At 41.5% G+C, this 17695-nt stretch overlaps 1 protein-coding gene across 4 annotated transcripts in view; it reads right to left on the bottom strand.

Annotated features, from left to right (window-relative positions):
- The window catches only part of LOC123024674 (phospholipid scramblase 1-like), a 59116-nt gene that overhangs the window by 29502 nt on the left and 11919 nt on the right, over positions 1-17695 (bottom strand). For 3 of the 4 annotated variants that reach the window (XM_044432700.1, XM_044432701.1, XM_044432694.1), the window contains 3 exons: positions 17152-17256; positions 15207-15346; positions 14431-14473 (listed from right to left, as the gene is read on the bottom strand). In XM_044432700.1, coding sequence (XP_044288635.1) covers positions 14431-14473; positions 15207-15346; positions 17152-17256 — 288 coding nt within the window. Of the gene's footprint in view, positions 1-3241; positions 3437-4460; positions 4623-8646; positions 8809-12105; positions 12333-14430; positions 14474-15206; positions 15347-17151; positions 17257-17695 lie in introns of those variants that run through there. The other variant, XM_044432699.1, reaches the window with a different exon arrangement.

Here is a 17695-nt window from a genome sequence, read left to right on the forward strand (position 1 = left end):
AATAATAGCAAGTGTGAAGTCTGTGAATGGGGAGAAACAGTAAGATAAAGGGTGGGTGGCAGAGAGAGAGAGAGGCTGGGGCTAGGGAGGTGGTGGAAGAAGACAGCTGTGGACAGGGGAGGGAAAGAGGCAGCTACAGAGGAATCAGGAAGAGAGAAATAGCAAGGATAGAGGCTGGGAGTGAGGGAAGAAAGAGAGCAAAGAGGAAAGGTTTGTTGCATGGATGGAGAGAGACTGAATGAGGATAGAAAGCTTTTTTCCCATTCACCACTCCCTAACCTCATTATTTGTCTCCCTCCACAGAATGTTTGACTAGTCACATCCACCACAGGGACCACTGCTCACAGCAGTTTCTCACATTCTCAGATACACTCATGGACCCAAAAATTTGGAAAACCCTGTGTTAAAATGGTACATACTGGAAGCAATGTAACTCCCAGGGAGCTATTTCAACTTTGCAGAGTAGGAAAATAATGACACAAATGTTGGGAAAGGGGCTACCCCCGGACTAGAATCTTACATTGCTTTCAGGCAGAAGATTTCTAGCACTACCAGTTAGAAGATATTGTGCAACTATTCTAGCTTTTTATCCTTAATGGACAAGGAGAAGGAGGGGGGAGGGGGGAGGAGGAGGAGGAGTGACTGGAAATTACAGAAGGCTTTCAGGTGAATGAAGTGAAATCTAGACTATTGTGAAATTCCATGAATGAAAGAGAGTGATTGTCCCTCTAGTCACTAGATGGACTTAAACATAATCCAGGACTTCCCTCAATGCTGCACATAAAAACCCTGAGTGGGGAAACCTTCTTCTGCCAAGGGCCACGTTGTCTTGAGGTAAGTTGTCAAAAGACATATACTGGTGATGGCCCACAGCCAAACCTGGGCAAAGCTATACCCCTTTTCTCCCTTGCTACAGCCCTCTTTTTCTCTTTCTCTGACATCCCCTTCTTTGTCTTTCTATCCCTTATTTTGTCTCACTCAAGCAGAGCATGTGCAATCTAAATTTGAGGAAGGCTTTTGAAATCAGGCTCAGGGGTACATATAGCCTGGGGGCTGCAAGTAGTCCTTGTATAAGCACTATGCAGAGATGACACACACAATCCCTGGCCTACTAAACCTTTGTGCTGCCTATTCTAAGTGCAATGAACAGTGCACCTTTGTCTACTCAGAAGGAAGCCCCTCTGAGTGCAATGAGACTTGTTCCCAGGCAAGTCTGTATAGATTTGCCACCTCAGTTTTGATGCCTTCTAGAGGAAGAGTCTGAAAGGCCACCTTTCTGAAGTGAACCCAATTCACTGTGAACCCCTTGGTTTTCAGGCATTTAAAATAGACACTCATTAGTCCCACTCCAAGTGTCTCGCTGGAAGACACTTCAGGCTAGTGTGCTTTAGGTGAACAAACTTAGAAGAATCAGGCGAATGTATTTGTAAGTCTTCTTTTGGGCAACAGTGCAAAAATGCATGGAGGTTGGTCATTGGACTTGTGTGTCCTGGGGGCAGCACTTGCATAGGCACCCCCTACTCTCCCCACTTAAAGCCCGTCCAAACTGCTGCATAGGGCTATTACCAGTTTCCTTTTTATTCAATATTCTTCTTTAAATTGTCACATGTATACCCATAAAAATGTCTCATTTTGTTTTTTCTGGGTCTTCCATATTGGACCCACAAATACAATAATCCACTGGAAATATCAATTCCACTGCTACAACTGCAGCTAAATGAATGAGAAACCAAACAGATTTCCAAGAAGGGGAGGCTCATTGGAAAGAACCTAGAAGAGCACAGCAGCATGCATAACTCAGAGACTCCATTGCTGCGCCTCGAACTCAACAACTTGGTTTTGTGTACTGTTTTGACTGCTCAGTAAAGGAAGTATGTGACCAGATGTTGGAAGGGCAGGCAGCTGCTAAGTGAAGTCATACTGATTTTTTAAACTGTTAATTTGCTTTTACCTTTGCCTGTTATTTGGCATCTTCTGTGCATGGGTAATATTTGCTTTCTGACACACTTTTTGTCAAATTGTCACAAGCACGTTCTTCTGTTCATTTTTATTCACATGTGAAGACAGGGAAAAGAGCTTAAATTTTATTACATTTTACCAACATATATTGAGAGAGAGAGAGAGAGAGAGAGAGAGAGAGAGAGAGAGAGAGAGAGAGAGAGAGAGAAACTATGGAAAGGGGGAGAGAGAGAGAGAGAGAGAGAGAGAGAGAATGCTGTTTATGTTTTGCGGTGAATGCTCAGAAATGAAGCACTCGTTCCCTTTTTTATATTTTCACCAAAAACATACATGTGATGCTTGCTTGTGTGTGGAGGAAACCTTGCAGGATCCCAAAAATCCAGTTTTTCTCCTTTCACCCCACTGTATACATCAGAATCCAAAAGAACAAGGGTGAGCAATTTTGTGATTCTCCAGAGTTGGTTGGATTGTGACCCTCATCAGCATAGCAGTGAGGAGCAGTGAGCGCTGCAGTCCCAAAGTACTTGAAAGATTTGTGAGTTGCCCACTCCCTGCTCTAGGGCACTGAGGAAAGGAAGGTCTCTAGATCCCACATATACCCAGTATCCAGCACAATCTATTTCCCTCTGTGCCATCTAGTTTTATCCCACAGACCTTTCATTTATCATGGTGGAAACATCTGTATGAGCAATGAAGCCACACAAGGAAGGATCTCACGTTTCATGTCTAAATTAGCTATATAATCTTGCACAGGTACTCTCCAAACATGTTTAAATGCATGAGAATGTGGAGTACTCTGTATTCAGTCCCTCCCTTAGTTGCTCTTGTTGCCTTGTGTGTGTGTGTGTGTGTGTGTGTGTGTGTGTGTGTGTGGAAGGTGACTGTAGAGAAAAGCCTTGTCCATCCATGGGTGTTCTCTAAGTGAGGCATAATGCTGGAGAATCTACATATGGGAACCCTCCAGGGATAGAAGAGGCTGTCCTTTTCAGATAGTCATCCTGCACTAGTAGAGGGCACTGAATGCATCGAAAGAATGAGCAGAGATGATGTCTGAACCTCTATCTAATTAGACGTCTGAGCAGGACTCATATTGCCAACAATAAAAGCAGTTTCCATTTCAATCTGTCAACTTCCTCAAACTTGATATCCTCTGGGAATGATGAGAATTGCAGTCTAACACATCTGGAAGGCACCCAACTGAGGAAGGCTGATCTCTGTTAATCATTCCAGACTAGCTCCAATAATTCAATCACTGAGACTGTCATGGTAGGAGACCGGGCACTATCATCTTAAACTGTGGGATCTGTCCTTTTCATTGAATCCACTCTTATCAGCATGTTTGACAACTCATTGTTAGCCAGTCATGAATAGAAGCAACAAGAGAATTTTCTTGGAAGCCAACAGAATGTAGGCATCAGAGCTGCTAACTTTCCTGGCTCTGTCGTCTTGAATGGGTTTGTTCGAAAAACATGAAATCCTGCAAGGGGATGGAGAGGTGGGTGGGGTGAGGGAGAAAACCAGAAATTAGTTGAACTCTGATAACAGGCAGATTTCTATTATTTTTATTTGACAGGGCATTTCTGAAAGTAAGTTAAAATCTTAGGGAAGTGGGAATTCTACTGAACCTGCATAACTTTGGCTACTTTGGGCTTTTTGACTAGAATCCCAAGATCTACCAGAGTCCCAAGATACCCGATTCAGGCTACAGTGTGTTCTGCTGGCATTATTATTAAGGAATCCCTTGCTAGCAATAAACAACACCGCCTCTTCAATGGCAACCTTGAGTTGCTTATAGCCTTTTGTGTTTACAGCTGTAAGGAATGATACATCTTACGCATTTCATTCGTATAGCATACTCTCCACCTTTGGATTAAGAGAAACTTGGCATTAAATGTCTGTAGCTGCTTGCAGCTTAGTCTATAGTCAAGGTGGACAACCTCCAGGCCTCAGAGGCTGCCTGTGAAGCCTCCTGGAGGCAGCCTGCTCCCACCAATTCAGCCCTGCATCACTGCTGCCATTGTCACACAGCACACATGAGGAATATTTTGCATGTTTTGCATGAGTTAGCACCTGAAAAGCATACAGATCTTTTGCTGTTTGCATAAAATCAGCAAACTGAACAAGAAAAGCACAAGACTGTCATGCAATATTCATGTATAGTGCAAGGAACATATAGTTCTGGGTGTTGATTTGTGCAACTAGCCAATTTTAATGCACAGATTGCAACCATCTTAAAAAGTTTGCAAGCCCAATAAAAGGCTGGTGAACCAAAACGTGGAGGGTCAAATTCTGAAAATCCATCTGATTTCCACATTTATCTCTAATCAGGCGTACAATGACCACATGAAGATCTTTACACTGGATTCTGCAAGCAGCTGTTTCAACTGGTGGGTGCTTTCAGACAAAAGGCAATGTGATTGCCCCATAAAGGGCATAATCTGGAAGTACCTAGTGGGTTTTAAAATTGGACTGTCAGTAAGTGTTGAGACCATTAGACTTACGAGTAGGAAGCAAGCCCCAAGGACAAGAGCTTTCATTTTGATATCAAGATCCAGGGGAAACTGGATGAGAAAGTTGCTGGCATTCGTAGCGGCCTCCCTTGCCATTCCACCCCACTGCTTAGTAATGCCTCCAATTGTTGTTTGTCCATCAAACGATTTCACCTGGTTTTAAAATAAATAAGATTTTTTAAAAGTTAGTTAGGAACAAGTTTTTTCCCAAGATTATCTGCAAGATTTTATTTTGCATAAACTGCAAGGTCAAAGCCTAATGTGAACATAGTAGCAGTCTGGAGATGGAAAATTATACTTTCTATCAGAAAACCAGGTCAGTTACTGAATGCATGCCTGTCAGGGCATGGTAGCAAGGGATAGCATCCAGTTCTGCACCAAGCGATCACAAAGAATGTGTAAAGTAATGCTTGTGAGTCATAAGCAGCCCTCACTAGGTGACTCTGCTTCTCCCCAAGTGCAAGCTATATCACACAAGTGCTGGTTTACACGAGGACAACATCACCACACAGCTGAATACCGCTCCATGAATAGGAAATAGCAGATGCAATATGTTATGATAGCATTTGGACAGTTTTTGTTTTTGAAAGCATGATGATTGTTCTCAAGTTGGCAAATTTATTGCAACATTACAATGACTATGGAACTACAATGTATTAGGTACATACTCCAGTCAGGGAGTGGGGTAGGTTTTGCAAAAGCAGATTAAAAAGTAAACCTGAGAATGTGGATCCTATACATGGATCACTCAAAAGTTGAATCAAAGTTGTTATCTCATATGCTTTATCATGCAAATTGAGTCCCAGTAAGGAATATTTAGGAGCTTCAAAAAGATTTCTTGACTCTTTACAACTGCATTTTATCTGATGACTCAGGTATGGTATCTCGGCTTTCAGTATGTGCTCACAGTTAAATTTTACTTTTCTCAGTGTTTCTTTCCTTCAGATGAACCCATGTGTATTCATCATCTTCACTGTCTGGTGACATAGTCTTTAAGGAGTCACAAGGAAATCTTTGCTAACTTTACTGCAACGAAGACATGACCAAAGTATCAGTAGTTTGCAAGAGATCCACCAGAGGAACACTTGAAAACAAATCTAAAGGCAATTCCACTAGACTTCCCACTTTGAGTGGAATATTGGCAGTGGGGGAATGCTGGGAGTGAGGGAGAGATCACAGCTCTGAGGTAAAGTGCCTCCTTGGCATACAGAACATCCCTCACATCACCCACAAGAGTCCTGTCTGAAACCCTGGAGAACTGATGTTCTGGCATCTCCAATCAGCCAGTGTTGTCACAGCCAATGCTTGGGGATGCTAGAAGATGTAGTCTTGAAATTTCTTCCAGAAGAATGAAATATTGATTCATGCAGTGCTAACAGTGATCATGCAAAAGTCTGAGATAGTTTGACCTCATAGAGATGGAAGAGGTCAGAAGTACTTCTAGCGGATAATTGAAAAGTTTCTGAGGAGACATTTCTATGTGCAAAGTCATCAAATATATTCTGAGATATTGACTTGATTGTCTCCAAAAGACTTTGCCCTATATAAAATATTACTTCTGCTTTTGAACTTCACAGTTTTTTCATATAAAGCTTTTGTTCTACTAGAGATTTTCTGGATTTGTTCAGAGCCACTTTTTCCCTACAGTGCTGTAGAGTTCTAATAAATGTCTGATGGGCTGCATATTATTAAATTGGCTGATGAGATTACGTATTTCAGATTTCTTTTTCTTTCCACCATCTGAAGGGGCCTGGATTGCTTACCCCTGGAGCAGACAGTACTGATCTAGATAGACCAATGATTTGATTCAACATATGGCAACTCCTTTACAGGGTTCAGACTGCGCAATAGCCAACACTGAGGGGAGTGAGTATGGGTTGAGTGTAGGTTATGTTGAACTGTGCTGTTGTTCAAATGTGGGATATCTTGTTGGTAACAACCCCATGTTGAACAACCAACAGTACACAACCCAACAACAAACCAAGGGGTCTTTTCATGAATTCCTTGCAATTGATGTGGCTTGTTAGCTCCGGCAGATTCAAAAATCATGATAACTCACATGTCAGCAACAACAACTCATGGTTCAACGACAACCCACACTTCTTTTTAGACTAGAAAAAAGATCAACAGTGAAGAAGGGGATATGAAATTTCAGAAGTAAGTAACTTATCAAGAGCTGCAAATAAGCATGCTGTTTTAGTTAGTGCAATAGCTGATACATGGTTGATTTTCTTTTTGTTCCAAAGCACCTCATAATTTAGTAATTTAGGAGCAATAGGGACATGGATGGATATTGGATATGTGTGTGTCCATGACTGTGTGCAAGCTGCAAGGTTTGTGTCCATTTCTTCCAAAATATTGCATTCCAAGGAGGGTCAGAAGGAGCAGGAGTAGATTTATCAGCCCAGTGGCTTGTTGCTAAGTCAAATAAGAGGCCAAGTAAGTAACATCCAGCATTTCCGCCAACTGGCCCACAAGCAGCACAAACTTTTCTGAGGCTGGAGCCATCTTCATTTGGAAGGGAAGGAGCAACGGCAATGTGGTCTGGGATCAACTTCTAAGATGGCAAAGAACTAACTTCAGTTAAAGGAATAAGAAACTTGATGAATGTTTTATGCTAACAAGTTCCACATCAGCCTGCATTGCAAAGCCAGCCTACTTAACAAAGGACTGCAGCTAGAATCCTTCTGACTTGATCTGCTGGGAAGGGAAAAGGGTAGAGACACATTCACGGCACATGTGCAAATAATGACAGTGAGGATTTATATGCATCACTACTTACATAATTCTCATATTTCAGGCATGAATTTAAAGCCAAAGATTTCCTTGAGCAACTAGCTCCCAAGAGGCTACTTTAGCAGTTGCAGTACTGAAAGCTGTCTTGACAAACCTAAAGTGGCGATAACAGGCAGCTTGCCAATTCAAGATCATTAAAGCCTTTGCTGGTTACAAAAACATGGTGTTGGGGTACAATTTATGTACTATCTCTTCACCCTACTAAAGCTTGTACATAGGGCCAATTCAAACAGTAGCCTGATTTGTACATAATGCAAAATGAGGGGCAGTGGTCAGGAACGTGAAACTGGGACTCAGGCAATGTGGCTTGTAGTCCCTGCTCAGTCATGAAGCCAACTGAGTGACTTTGGCCCACTTACAGACTCTCAGCCCAACCTACCTCACAGGGTTGTTGTTGTGGGCCCAAGACTGAGAGAATGAGCTGCTTTGAGTTTGCTAGAAGAAAAAAGCAGGAGATACAGCTAATAAATATACAATGCACACAGTGCTAAGCCATGGGGTGGCTTGTCAAAATCTGACTTGTCACTGCACCTGAACCCATTGCCACAAACAAACCAGCTTGTCAACCAGCTGTATACCAAAATGGAAGCCATGGCTTGTTCCTGGCTTACAAATAATGGGTTCATGCAACACAATAAACCATGATGGCTTATAAGCCAGGGATATGGTATGAACCTAGCAGCATGGTTTATTAACCATACACAAGCCACTCTGGCTTGTTTAAGCCATGGCTTTTTATAACATCTGAACTAGGAATGTATGAGAATTTCATTTGAGTTCATTTTTCCATTGAAACTGCCCCATTCTCAAACCCAAACAGGAACATAATTGTCTGGAAAAGACTGCAAGTTCCCAAAGATTATGGTTGCTTTTGAAAAGTGCACTTTTTAAAATGAGCACTTTCATGCTTTGGCCCATAAAGGGAAAGCGTATGGTAGATACACACTTTTTAAAAAGCATGCTTTTAATTTTGGGGGAAAGCTCACATTTGACAGGAGGAACAAAGTCAGAGTTCTTATTGTTAGTCTGAACCCAGAACAATCCTTGGCTTGTTTGCACTGCCATCTACCCTGCAGCAGAGGTACCCAGCAAGAGCAGACTAAAAATAAAAGTTCTCTAGAGTTTGCCAAAAGAGGAAGGAGAGAAACAGATCAGAAAGAAGGAAATGAGGCAAGTTTGCCTACAGAACAATGCATGACTTAGTATTATGTGCAAACGCAGACTGGGCAGTACGCTACAGTGAGAAAGAAGAAATCACAGAGCTGAAGCAAAAGTTTTTGGTGACATCCACTCTTGCTGCAAGGAACAAAATCACTCATAATTCAGCCTGAATATTGAAGGATTGGTTGAAACACATCAAAGAAGGGGACTCTTAGCTTACCTCAAAATGAACATCTGAATACATGCTGCAACCCACGCAAGGCCCGGTGATTTTCAGGATGTCTTGCCCAGACTCATTTTGGATGGCAAACTTAGGCAGGCAGGGGTGCCACTTCTGCTTCACATAGCCAATGGTTGTGCCTGGTGGGGCCTGAACTTCAATCTTTAAGAAAAGCACAGCACAATTAATACAAAGAGCAACCTCATATCCTGTCCCTTGTAGGGAGAGGCCAATAAGAATCGAGGGGGTTGCCAAGTTGCAAGATGAAAGCACATGGGAGATAAAGATGAGGAGACAACTGCTAGTAGCAGGTGCAGGGGGGGAGATGGCAGCAACCCAATACACAGTTCCTTGAAAATAATGTCCCTTTTGGTCAGCATGGCTTAACTGTGAGTTCACATGCAAAGGTGTTTGTTTAATTCTACAAAAGAATTTCAAGGCATCTACCGAGTGGGTGCAGACAACACGATAACCCATACACAAGAGCAGAGTATGGGTTGAATGTGGGTTGTCACTGAACCATAGGTGGTGGTGGTGGTTGTTCTTGAATTGTGCATTATCATGTTTTCTGATCTCAGCTGTGCTAACAAGCCATAGTTTCTTAGCCACAAGCAATCCATGCAGGGAACCCACAGTTTGTTTGAACTGTTAAACTGTGAGTTGTTCACTGTGATTTGTTGCCTGAGTTCAGATATCCACATTTCAACAGCAACAACCTGCAATCAACTTACACTCAACCACTGAGTATGGGTTATCACCTTGTCTGTATTGTTGACCAAAGACTAGATTTTTCCTAAAACCCATTACTTTCCTAAAAAAGCACTACATTTCATATTCCTAGAAGTGTGTTTCCATAGGCTTCATTATACTAGCAAAATTAGGAATGAAATAGAAAATAGCAGTGCCAGGATCTTACTCCCCTTATACAAATCTTTGATATGGCCACACTTAGAATATTTTAATCAGTTCTGGTTGCCTTACCTGAGAAGGACATAATTGAGTTGGAAAATTTAGGACGCTCTGTTTTATTTTACATTGTTGTATTGTTAAACCACCCTGAGACTTCGGTAAGGGATGGTCTAGAAAAGCTATAAATAAATAAATAGTACAGAGAAGGTCAATGAAAATGATCAAGGGACTGGATTCCCTCTAATATGAGGAGCAGGTACAACAACTGTGACTATTTAGCTTAGAAAACAGACAAGTAAGGGAAGACATGGCAGTGGTGTTTCAAATTATGCATGCTGTGGAGAAGTAGAGCAATTTTTCTTCCTGTCCCATAATGCTAGGCCCCAGGGTCATCCCATGAAGCTGATTCATGGGAGATTCAGGCCAGATAAAAGGAAATACTTCTGCACACAACATACAGTTAAATATGGAATTCACTGTTACAGGAAGTGGTGATGGCCACCATTTTAGATGGCTTTGAAAGGGGCTTGTAATAGCTTTGCTGGCTTTGGGTTACCTCCTTTACCAGAGGTGGAATGCCTGCATATATCAGTTGCTAAGGAGCTTGGGCAAGTGGAGGTCTTGAACTCATTCTGCATGAGTGATCCTTTGGGCAACTGGTTTGCCTCCATGTGTACAGAGAACTGGACTAGATGAACCTTTGGCCTGATCTAGCATGATTTTTCTTATGTTCTTATCCTGGCTCCCCCCCCCCCCATTCCAGCTGTAAAGGTACTAACCGTGTGGAAGAAGCCCATCAAACTGCAAGTTTCCACTATGTATGGGTCACATGAGAGCTTGTACAAATTCAAAATTAATGCGATAACAATATCTGAACACAATACTTGGGCAAGGAAGAGTCCCATTATGGGAGTGAATGTAACTGATGCATCTTCATCGTTTATGGTAATATGTTTTGTCCCTAGTGCTAATGGGTAGAGACTATAAAACTTGAATTAGTGCTTGGTATCTTCTGTTTCATGTAGCATTTCTTTCCACCTTCTCTGGAGTTTATGATAAATGGATAGGAAACAAACTTTTCATCTTCTATTTCATGTATTATTTCTTTGCACTTTCTCTGGTGTTTATGATAAATGGATAGGAAACAAACTCAAATAGTGAAAATTAGCTATCTTTTAAGCATACTCTGGTATACTCTGGTATGCTTAAAAAGTTGTATGGACTAACAACTGCTTCACTTTCATGTTTAATGTTTGCTTTAATGGATTTTGTAATAGATATAAGCTGTTTTATTTAGAGTAAAAATGGAACCATAGAGTGATTTTCTGTTCTGAACAACTTAATGGAATGAAAGTAGTGTTATTTGAGATATATACCTAACAGCACAACAGAATGCATTACAGGCATTCAATGGTAGAAAAAAATAAGATTTCAACTGTCTAAGTCTTTCACTGCTCAGCATGAAGAGCGTCACCTCCAGGATGTCATCTATGCTACTGGTGCCTGATTCCTCCCATCCCTGATTCATGGAGTACCCAAGAATTTCATCTCCAAGGTCAGTCTTATAACTTCATTGCTGCAACCGACATCATACTTTCTATGCCAGCTGTGAAGAGTCCCAGTGAAAAGATGTGACCTTGGAACAGATCTCTGATGTCAGAGCTAAGACTCTGGCTTCTCCAGTAGCTGTCTAGACATGGTCTAGCAGCTGTACAATTGTGCCCTAACTGGCTTAAGACCCAAGCAACTTAAGTAGTGGATCTTCTCATACCCAGTGTATCAAGATCATTGGATGAGGTGCCTTGGGATGGGAAGGTAAGTGCATAATGAAGATATGGAAGTGAAGGCCTTTTCTGGTTTCTCAACTATGGAATGTCCTCCTGTGGGGGCATTTGACTGGCAGCAATGCCATATTCTCCTGGCAGGAGAGTCCTATTTAAGACTTGGATGGAAGCCATGAGCTCTTCCACCTGGGACATTTATTGTGTGTTAATCATTCCTTACTCACAGCTGTTTTAAGGGTTCTTTAGATGATGCTGTGACTTTCCAGTTCTGCTTCTGTTTTTAAATGGCACTTTCAGCAAGTTCTATTAGATCAGGGCAAATGCAGTCTTATTTGCAAAAATAAAACAAAACACCTTTTTTCATTTTTAATTGAACCATTCTCCTATACCACAGTGCCACCTAGAAATTATGTAGTGGAAAAGCTGTCAAAATGCCATTCATGCAGTGCTTGAATATCCATTCTGTAACCAAAATGGAAGCAGATACAGTGCATTAACAGCCTTACATAGAAAAGCTCCATGTCAACAAAACTGCAAAAACACTTTGAGGATCAAACACACTTCTGTGAAATTACATAAGTAGGAGTCCCAAATGCCATCCTCTTGACATTTAGGAAAACTTATCACATAAAGCCAGTCAAAAATCAAACCTTATATACTGCCTTGAGTTTCTTGCAAAAGGAAGAAAGGCAGGGTATAAATGTAGTGTACTAATAATAGTAATAATGATAAATAAAAGGTGGTCTCAAAGAGAGGAGTTGCTTACCTCTTGCAAGCAGCAAATACAAGGGCAGCAGCAGATGGAACAATGGTAAGGTCTTGCCAGCTGTATGATAGGTTGGTTTCTACTGTCAAAGAGTTTCATGGTGAATGACCGCAATGCCCCATACATATTCAAGTTGTAATCATCATTTTCCTCCACTGCAAAGTACAGCCACTGACCCAGAGAGTTTTTGACTTCATATCTGTTGCAAGTTTCATAGCCGCTTATCACTGAAAAGGAAGTAAAACAAGGAAGCTTGTTGAGCTGGTGCAAATGCTTGCCATGAGCAGCAAAGGAAAATATCAGGGCCATCAATGTCCATCTCTAATCCAAAGCCATGCAATCCTACAAGAACACTCAGCCTTATCCAATCAGCTTGGCAATAACTCCTGTCACTATGGAAATGTTTATGTGCCTCTTTGAGCACAGGCACTCACAGGAAGGGGCAGGAAAGGGGGTGGAGGGAGTCAGTTGACCTCCCCTGCAGATTCTCAAGCTTTCATTTGTTTAAAGCAGCTCTGAAATTGAAATATGATGCTAAAAGTAGAGCCACTATTCTGTCCATATTTCTAGTAAGTAAAAATAGTCTGTTTCTGCCCTTCAGGATTTTAGCCAATGAATTAAGACACATCAACATTTGACATTTAGGGAAACTTCCTGGTTCGGTTCCAAGTCTTTTGGGAAGCTGCGGGGAGTTTACTGGTGGGAAACAATTTCTCTTTTAAGGAATTGGACAGTAATGTTTCTATCCGGCCCCCGCCTCCCCTCCAAAGTAGGAATACAAATCTTTCCCACTAAGGTTTTATTGATTTTCCCTCTGAATTTATAAACATTTAAAAATACCCTTACAATGCATGCTGATAAAGTTTTTCATTGTTATATCTACATTAAAAGAGTAGGGCTGTGACTGTGAGAGTTTGGGTTACGCCAGCCTGCAAAGTAACCTCCTATTATTCCCATTTTACTGCATGACAATTTTCCGTGTTACAGTGTAGTCCAATGTTATTTTTGGGAAACAGAGGGATAGGATGAAGCTGATTGATGCAGGAGTGTAATTTATCAGGATATAGCTTTAGTTATACAAATGTGCAAGTTTCTTGCTGCTGACCTGCCTGGGCCTTCATGCACTTTTAGTGTAGGCCTCAGAGCTGGGACAAGGTGCTATGCAGCTTATTAGAAACTAAGCATTTTCTGACATTTTGTAGTAATAAAGAATGTAAATATGAAGATACAAACAATCCTTATAGGGTGAAAGGGACTGAGAAAAGAACTGTTTTTGTTGAAGGTGGGAAAATATTGGGCAGGTTTGGATGACACAACAAGATGTGCTGTTTGTTCACCTTTGTTCATCTGTCATGTTGTGGTATTTCAGTGTGGTGCATTTGTTTTTTATAAATCACAAACAGAGATCCTGGCCTGTGCTGTGGTTTCTCAGTCATCTGATGGTCCATCGTGCTATCCAAACCCAGAAAACACAACCCATCAGGGTTCCAAGGCCAGAAGCCACTTGGCAGGAGAAGTGACTAACTTCTGCCAAGTGACTAACAAGAAGACACACAGCAATCACAGCTGTCAAAGAAAAGTGCTTCATTTCTCCTCACAGTGTCTTCTAGAATACTGCCTGGAGGACTGAAATGGAAGGAGATGGCGGTGGGAGAAGAAGAGTTACCATGAGTCTGATTGTCTCTCAGAAATTAAGAAGAAGAAGCAGCAGCAGCAGCAGCAGCCGCCGCCGCCGCCGCCATGGTAGGCATGTCATGAGCGGAGCCGGCTGAAGCTGGGGGTCAGACTAGATGGCCCGAAGACTCCTTCTGACTCTCTCTGTTTCTATGTAACTATGCAGTATCGCTTGCCATGGCATGTGAACACTCCCATTGTCCAGACATAAGATCTTTCTCTCTGGAAATAGAATTAGATCTGGTATGCAAAGTTCATATTTCTCAAAGGAAAACTGGTACTGCTTAGACACCAGACCTATAGAAATAGTGGACTTGTTTCTTTGATGTTGTCAACTTTTTTTAAAAAAGTGTAACAATACAAAAAAACAAGAGACAATGCCTCTGTTAGGAACAATCAAAATCCCACAAACGTGGGATTTGGTGCCTTTCAAGCTTTCCAGAAGAATGAACCATGCAACCATGCTTTGGGAAATACCACTGTGTAGTATTGTAAAATTCACTGTGTAATATTGTCATATTTGTAATATTCACTGTGTAGTTTTGTAAAAATGTGTACTAACAGATCCACTAATAAAGACATATCTTATGAAGCAGAACACAAACATGTGGAATTTTCTGAATATTCCAAGTGAGGTAGGAAGATACCTACTTTCCAGAAGCTCAATCTGCTGTTGAACTGCTATCTGATCAAGCTGTTACAAGTAAAAGATACAGATGTTAAAACACTGGCATTAAAAATAAATAAATGCAGATGTTATAACTGAAATCAGTTGCAAAATAACTGTATCCATATAATTATTTAACGTTCTATACACGAATTTTCATATTTTATATGAATTTCACATTCCTGTGTAGGTATCATAAAGACATAATTCAGGTTATGCCAATAAGAAAAGCAATTGCGAATTCATATGATACAATTCCATCCAAAGCAAGAAAAAAGTATACGAAGATGTCCAATATTGTAGGTACTACTACCTCCTTTACTTAAATAATGTAATCAAGGTGCCTTTTCGTTCTTCTATTTAGTCACCGTTCAGTGCAGGGATGACGGTGCAACAAACCAGTACGTGTGCACGCAAGAGAACCAGCTATTCCAACATAAGGGTTTCCTTAAAGCTGCAGCTGTAGCCAACATATGCACTGCCGAAGAGGCAAATTAAAACAAACAAACTTGGCTTTTCTCTTCAGTTTATATTTCTATAGTCAGCATAGCCAATCATGAAAGATCATGGAAATTACAGGCTAAAACATCAGGATGGCTACAAGTTGCACACCAAAAACTAGAGTCAGGCTAAAATCCTATACATCTGGGAGGAAATCCATGGGGCGCACTTCTGTGTAGACATGTATAGGTTTGCACTGAGTAGACTTTTATACTTACTTATAAGGTAAGAAGAAAACAAGGAAAGAAGAGTGGGATACCTGACTTAAATATTCTAATCCAGGGGGACATTTAGGAATTGCAGGTGGAGCTGGCATCCAAATTACAGGAGGAGCTGCAACTTGTGGAATTTGAGGTGGGACAGCTCCATAAGTTGCTGGATGAGCCAGGAAAGGTTGTCCTGGAATGTTTCAAATGAAAAACAAACAGAGCACAGAAGAATGTGAGGAACCAATTCTACTCCAGACACCAGAAAACAATTACTGAGCATCATTAAGAATCTTGTACAGGGCATTTTATAGCTTTTACTCAACAGTTCATCATCAGTCCATTCTAGAGATTGATAAGCACACTTTGCCATGAGGAGGAAAACCACCATGTGGACTAATGAACAGCAATAAAACACGTTCATGGATTCAAGGTCCTCGTTGAGTAAGGTGTGTCAGCATTATTATCCCACATAGGGCAGAAGGATGAAAGAGTTCCTTGCCTAAGGCTAGTTCCAGAATTCATGGCAGAGACAAACCAGGAACATCCTCAATTGTAGCTCAATCTTTCGCTTGTACTTCTATTTTATAGTATAGTTTTAAACTGTCAATGTTTTATAGTATATTTTATGTTGTAGCTTATTATTTTAATTGTTGAGAACTGTCTAGAGAGCTTCAGCTATTGGGCAGTATAGAAATGCAATAAGTCAATCAATCTTAATGACTATCCTTTCTAATGTATAACACTTTAATGCTGTACAGTTGGAGAGAACTAGAAATGAATGAAGACACAAGAGCAAAGCAGAGGGGCTTGCCAGAAAGCCAGGATCAGCCACATTTGCTAGCCACCTCCTTTACTCTACACCAACCTGTGCCAAACTGGTACCCTTCATTTGTGAAGCTGCAAACCCCATCATTCCCAGCCAGCATGGAGGCCCCAATCTGAAGGACATATTTCACTGGTCAGACTAGATAGTCTGCATAGGAGTGATGCAGGTGCTGTGTGAGGATGCGGTGTGTGTGTGTCTATCTGAATAATGTGTGAGAAAGTGGGACTCTAGCCATGTCCATGATTAGCATGAGTTCCTCAGGATGTGTTCCAGGTAGCAATCTGAGCCTTAGGCCAAGGAAAAGCTGCCACCCCTGCTTGAACCACTCCTTGTAGGAGGAGGCAAGCAGAAGAAAAAGAGCACGAGCATGGGCACTGAGTAATTGCTGGCAGATGTATTGGAAACCTGCAGGAAGCACAGAGGAGGAGCCTTCCACAGTTCTATTGAAAACTAATTCAGAGCAAAATCTGTCATTTTATTATGATATTTACTGCTGAAAGGAGAAGACTGCAGTTGCAGGGCTTCCTGCAAGAAAGTTCATGCAGAATATGTGTTACATAGAAACATCGAAACAGAGCGAGTCAGAAGGGGTCTCCAGGCCATCTAGTCTGACCCCCAGCTCCCAGCATGTGCATGTCCAGCCTGTCTTTGAACACCCTCATCGAAAGGGCCTCAAGACCTCTCGTGGAAGCCCATTCCACACCCTCGGGGTCCTGACAGTCAGGAAATGCTCCCTGGCATCCAAACGAAACCTTGGCTCCCTGAGCTTTGCTGCGTTGGAACGCGTCCTGCCTTCCTCTGCAGGGGAGAACAGGTCTCTACCCATCTCCGTGTGACACCCCCTCACATACCTGTATGTTGCCAACATATCCCCTCTGAGTCTCCTCTTCTCCAGGCTGAAGAGACCCAGTTCCCTCAGTCTTGCCTTGTATCCCATCCCCTGCAAACTGGCCACCAACCTTGTGGCCCTATGCTGTGTTCTGGAAATGGAGATATTCTTACCATTTCAGCTCTTCTGCTGCTCGGTTTAGCATGATTTTGCAATAACATTTATAGGTACAAGGGTGGCACAATGCGTAACAATCTGAGTACAACCTTCACATTTCCAATATATAAATCTGCGCTTTTCTGATCAAACTAGCAAGCTTACATATACTGCAACTACCTACCTGGAAAAGTTGCTCCAGGTACTGGTTGAGGAAAGCCATACTGGGGTTGGGCACCTGGATATCCTGGATACGCTGGAGGTGGTGGTGTAGGTGCAGAATCGTTTGCTGGAAGAATGAGAAGTAGCTTAGGCTTATTCTAATATGCTACATCTGCTCATTCCATGCCCCCGTGAGACTTTCAAACTAAAGTACAATAATGAAAATGATAATATTAAATGGAACTATACATGCACTTACATATATTGCTGAAAGTATAAACAATTTACAGGCACTGAAACTGTTCTGTTAATCAGAACAGAGAATTCTAACATCTGAGTTTCATTCTGTTACAAATGTTATTCAAGTGTTATCCAAGTGTTATTCATTGCAACACTGTCTATTATGTTTATACTTGAAAATTTATAAAGTATTCTGTTTAACAAACTACCACTTTGATTTTGAAATGTTCAGGCCAGTAGCAAATTCTGTATATAGGTTAGTTCTCTTGTTTTGACTTTTCCAGTTCTGAAACCTGTACATCCAAAACACATGAAGATGTAGGATT

Source organism: Varanus komodoensis, unplaced genomic scaffold, assembly GCF_004798865.1.
Source record: "Varanus komodoensis strain SLA01 unplaced genomic scaffold, ASM479886v1 scaffold25, whole genome shotgun sequence".
Lineage (NCBI taxonomy): Eukaryota > Metazoa > Chordata > Lepidosauria > Squamata > Varanidae > Varanus > Varanus komodoensis.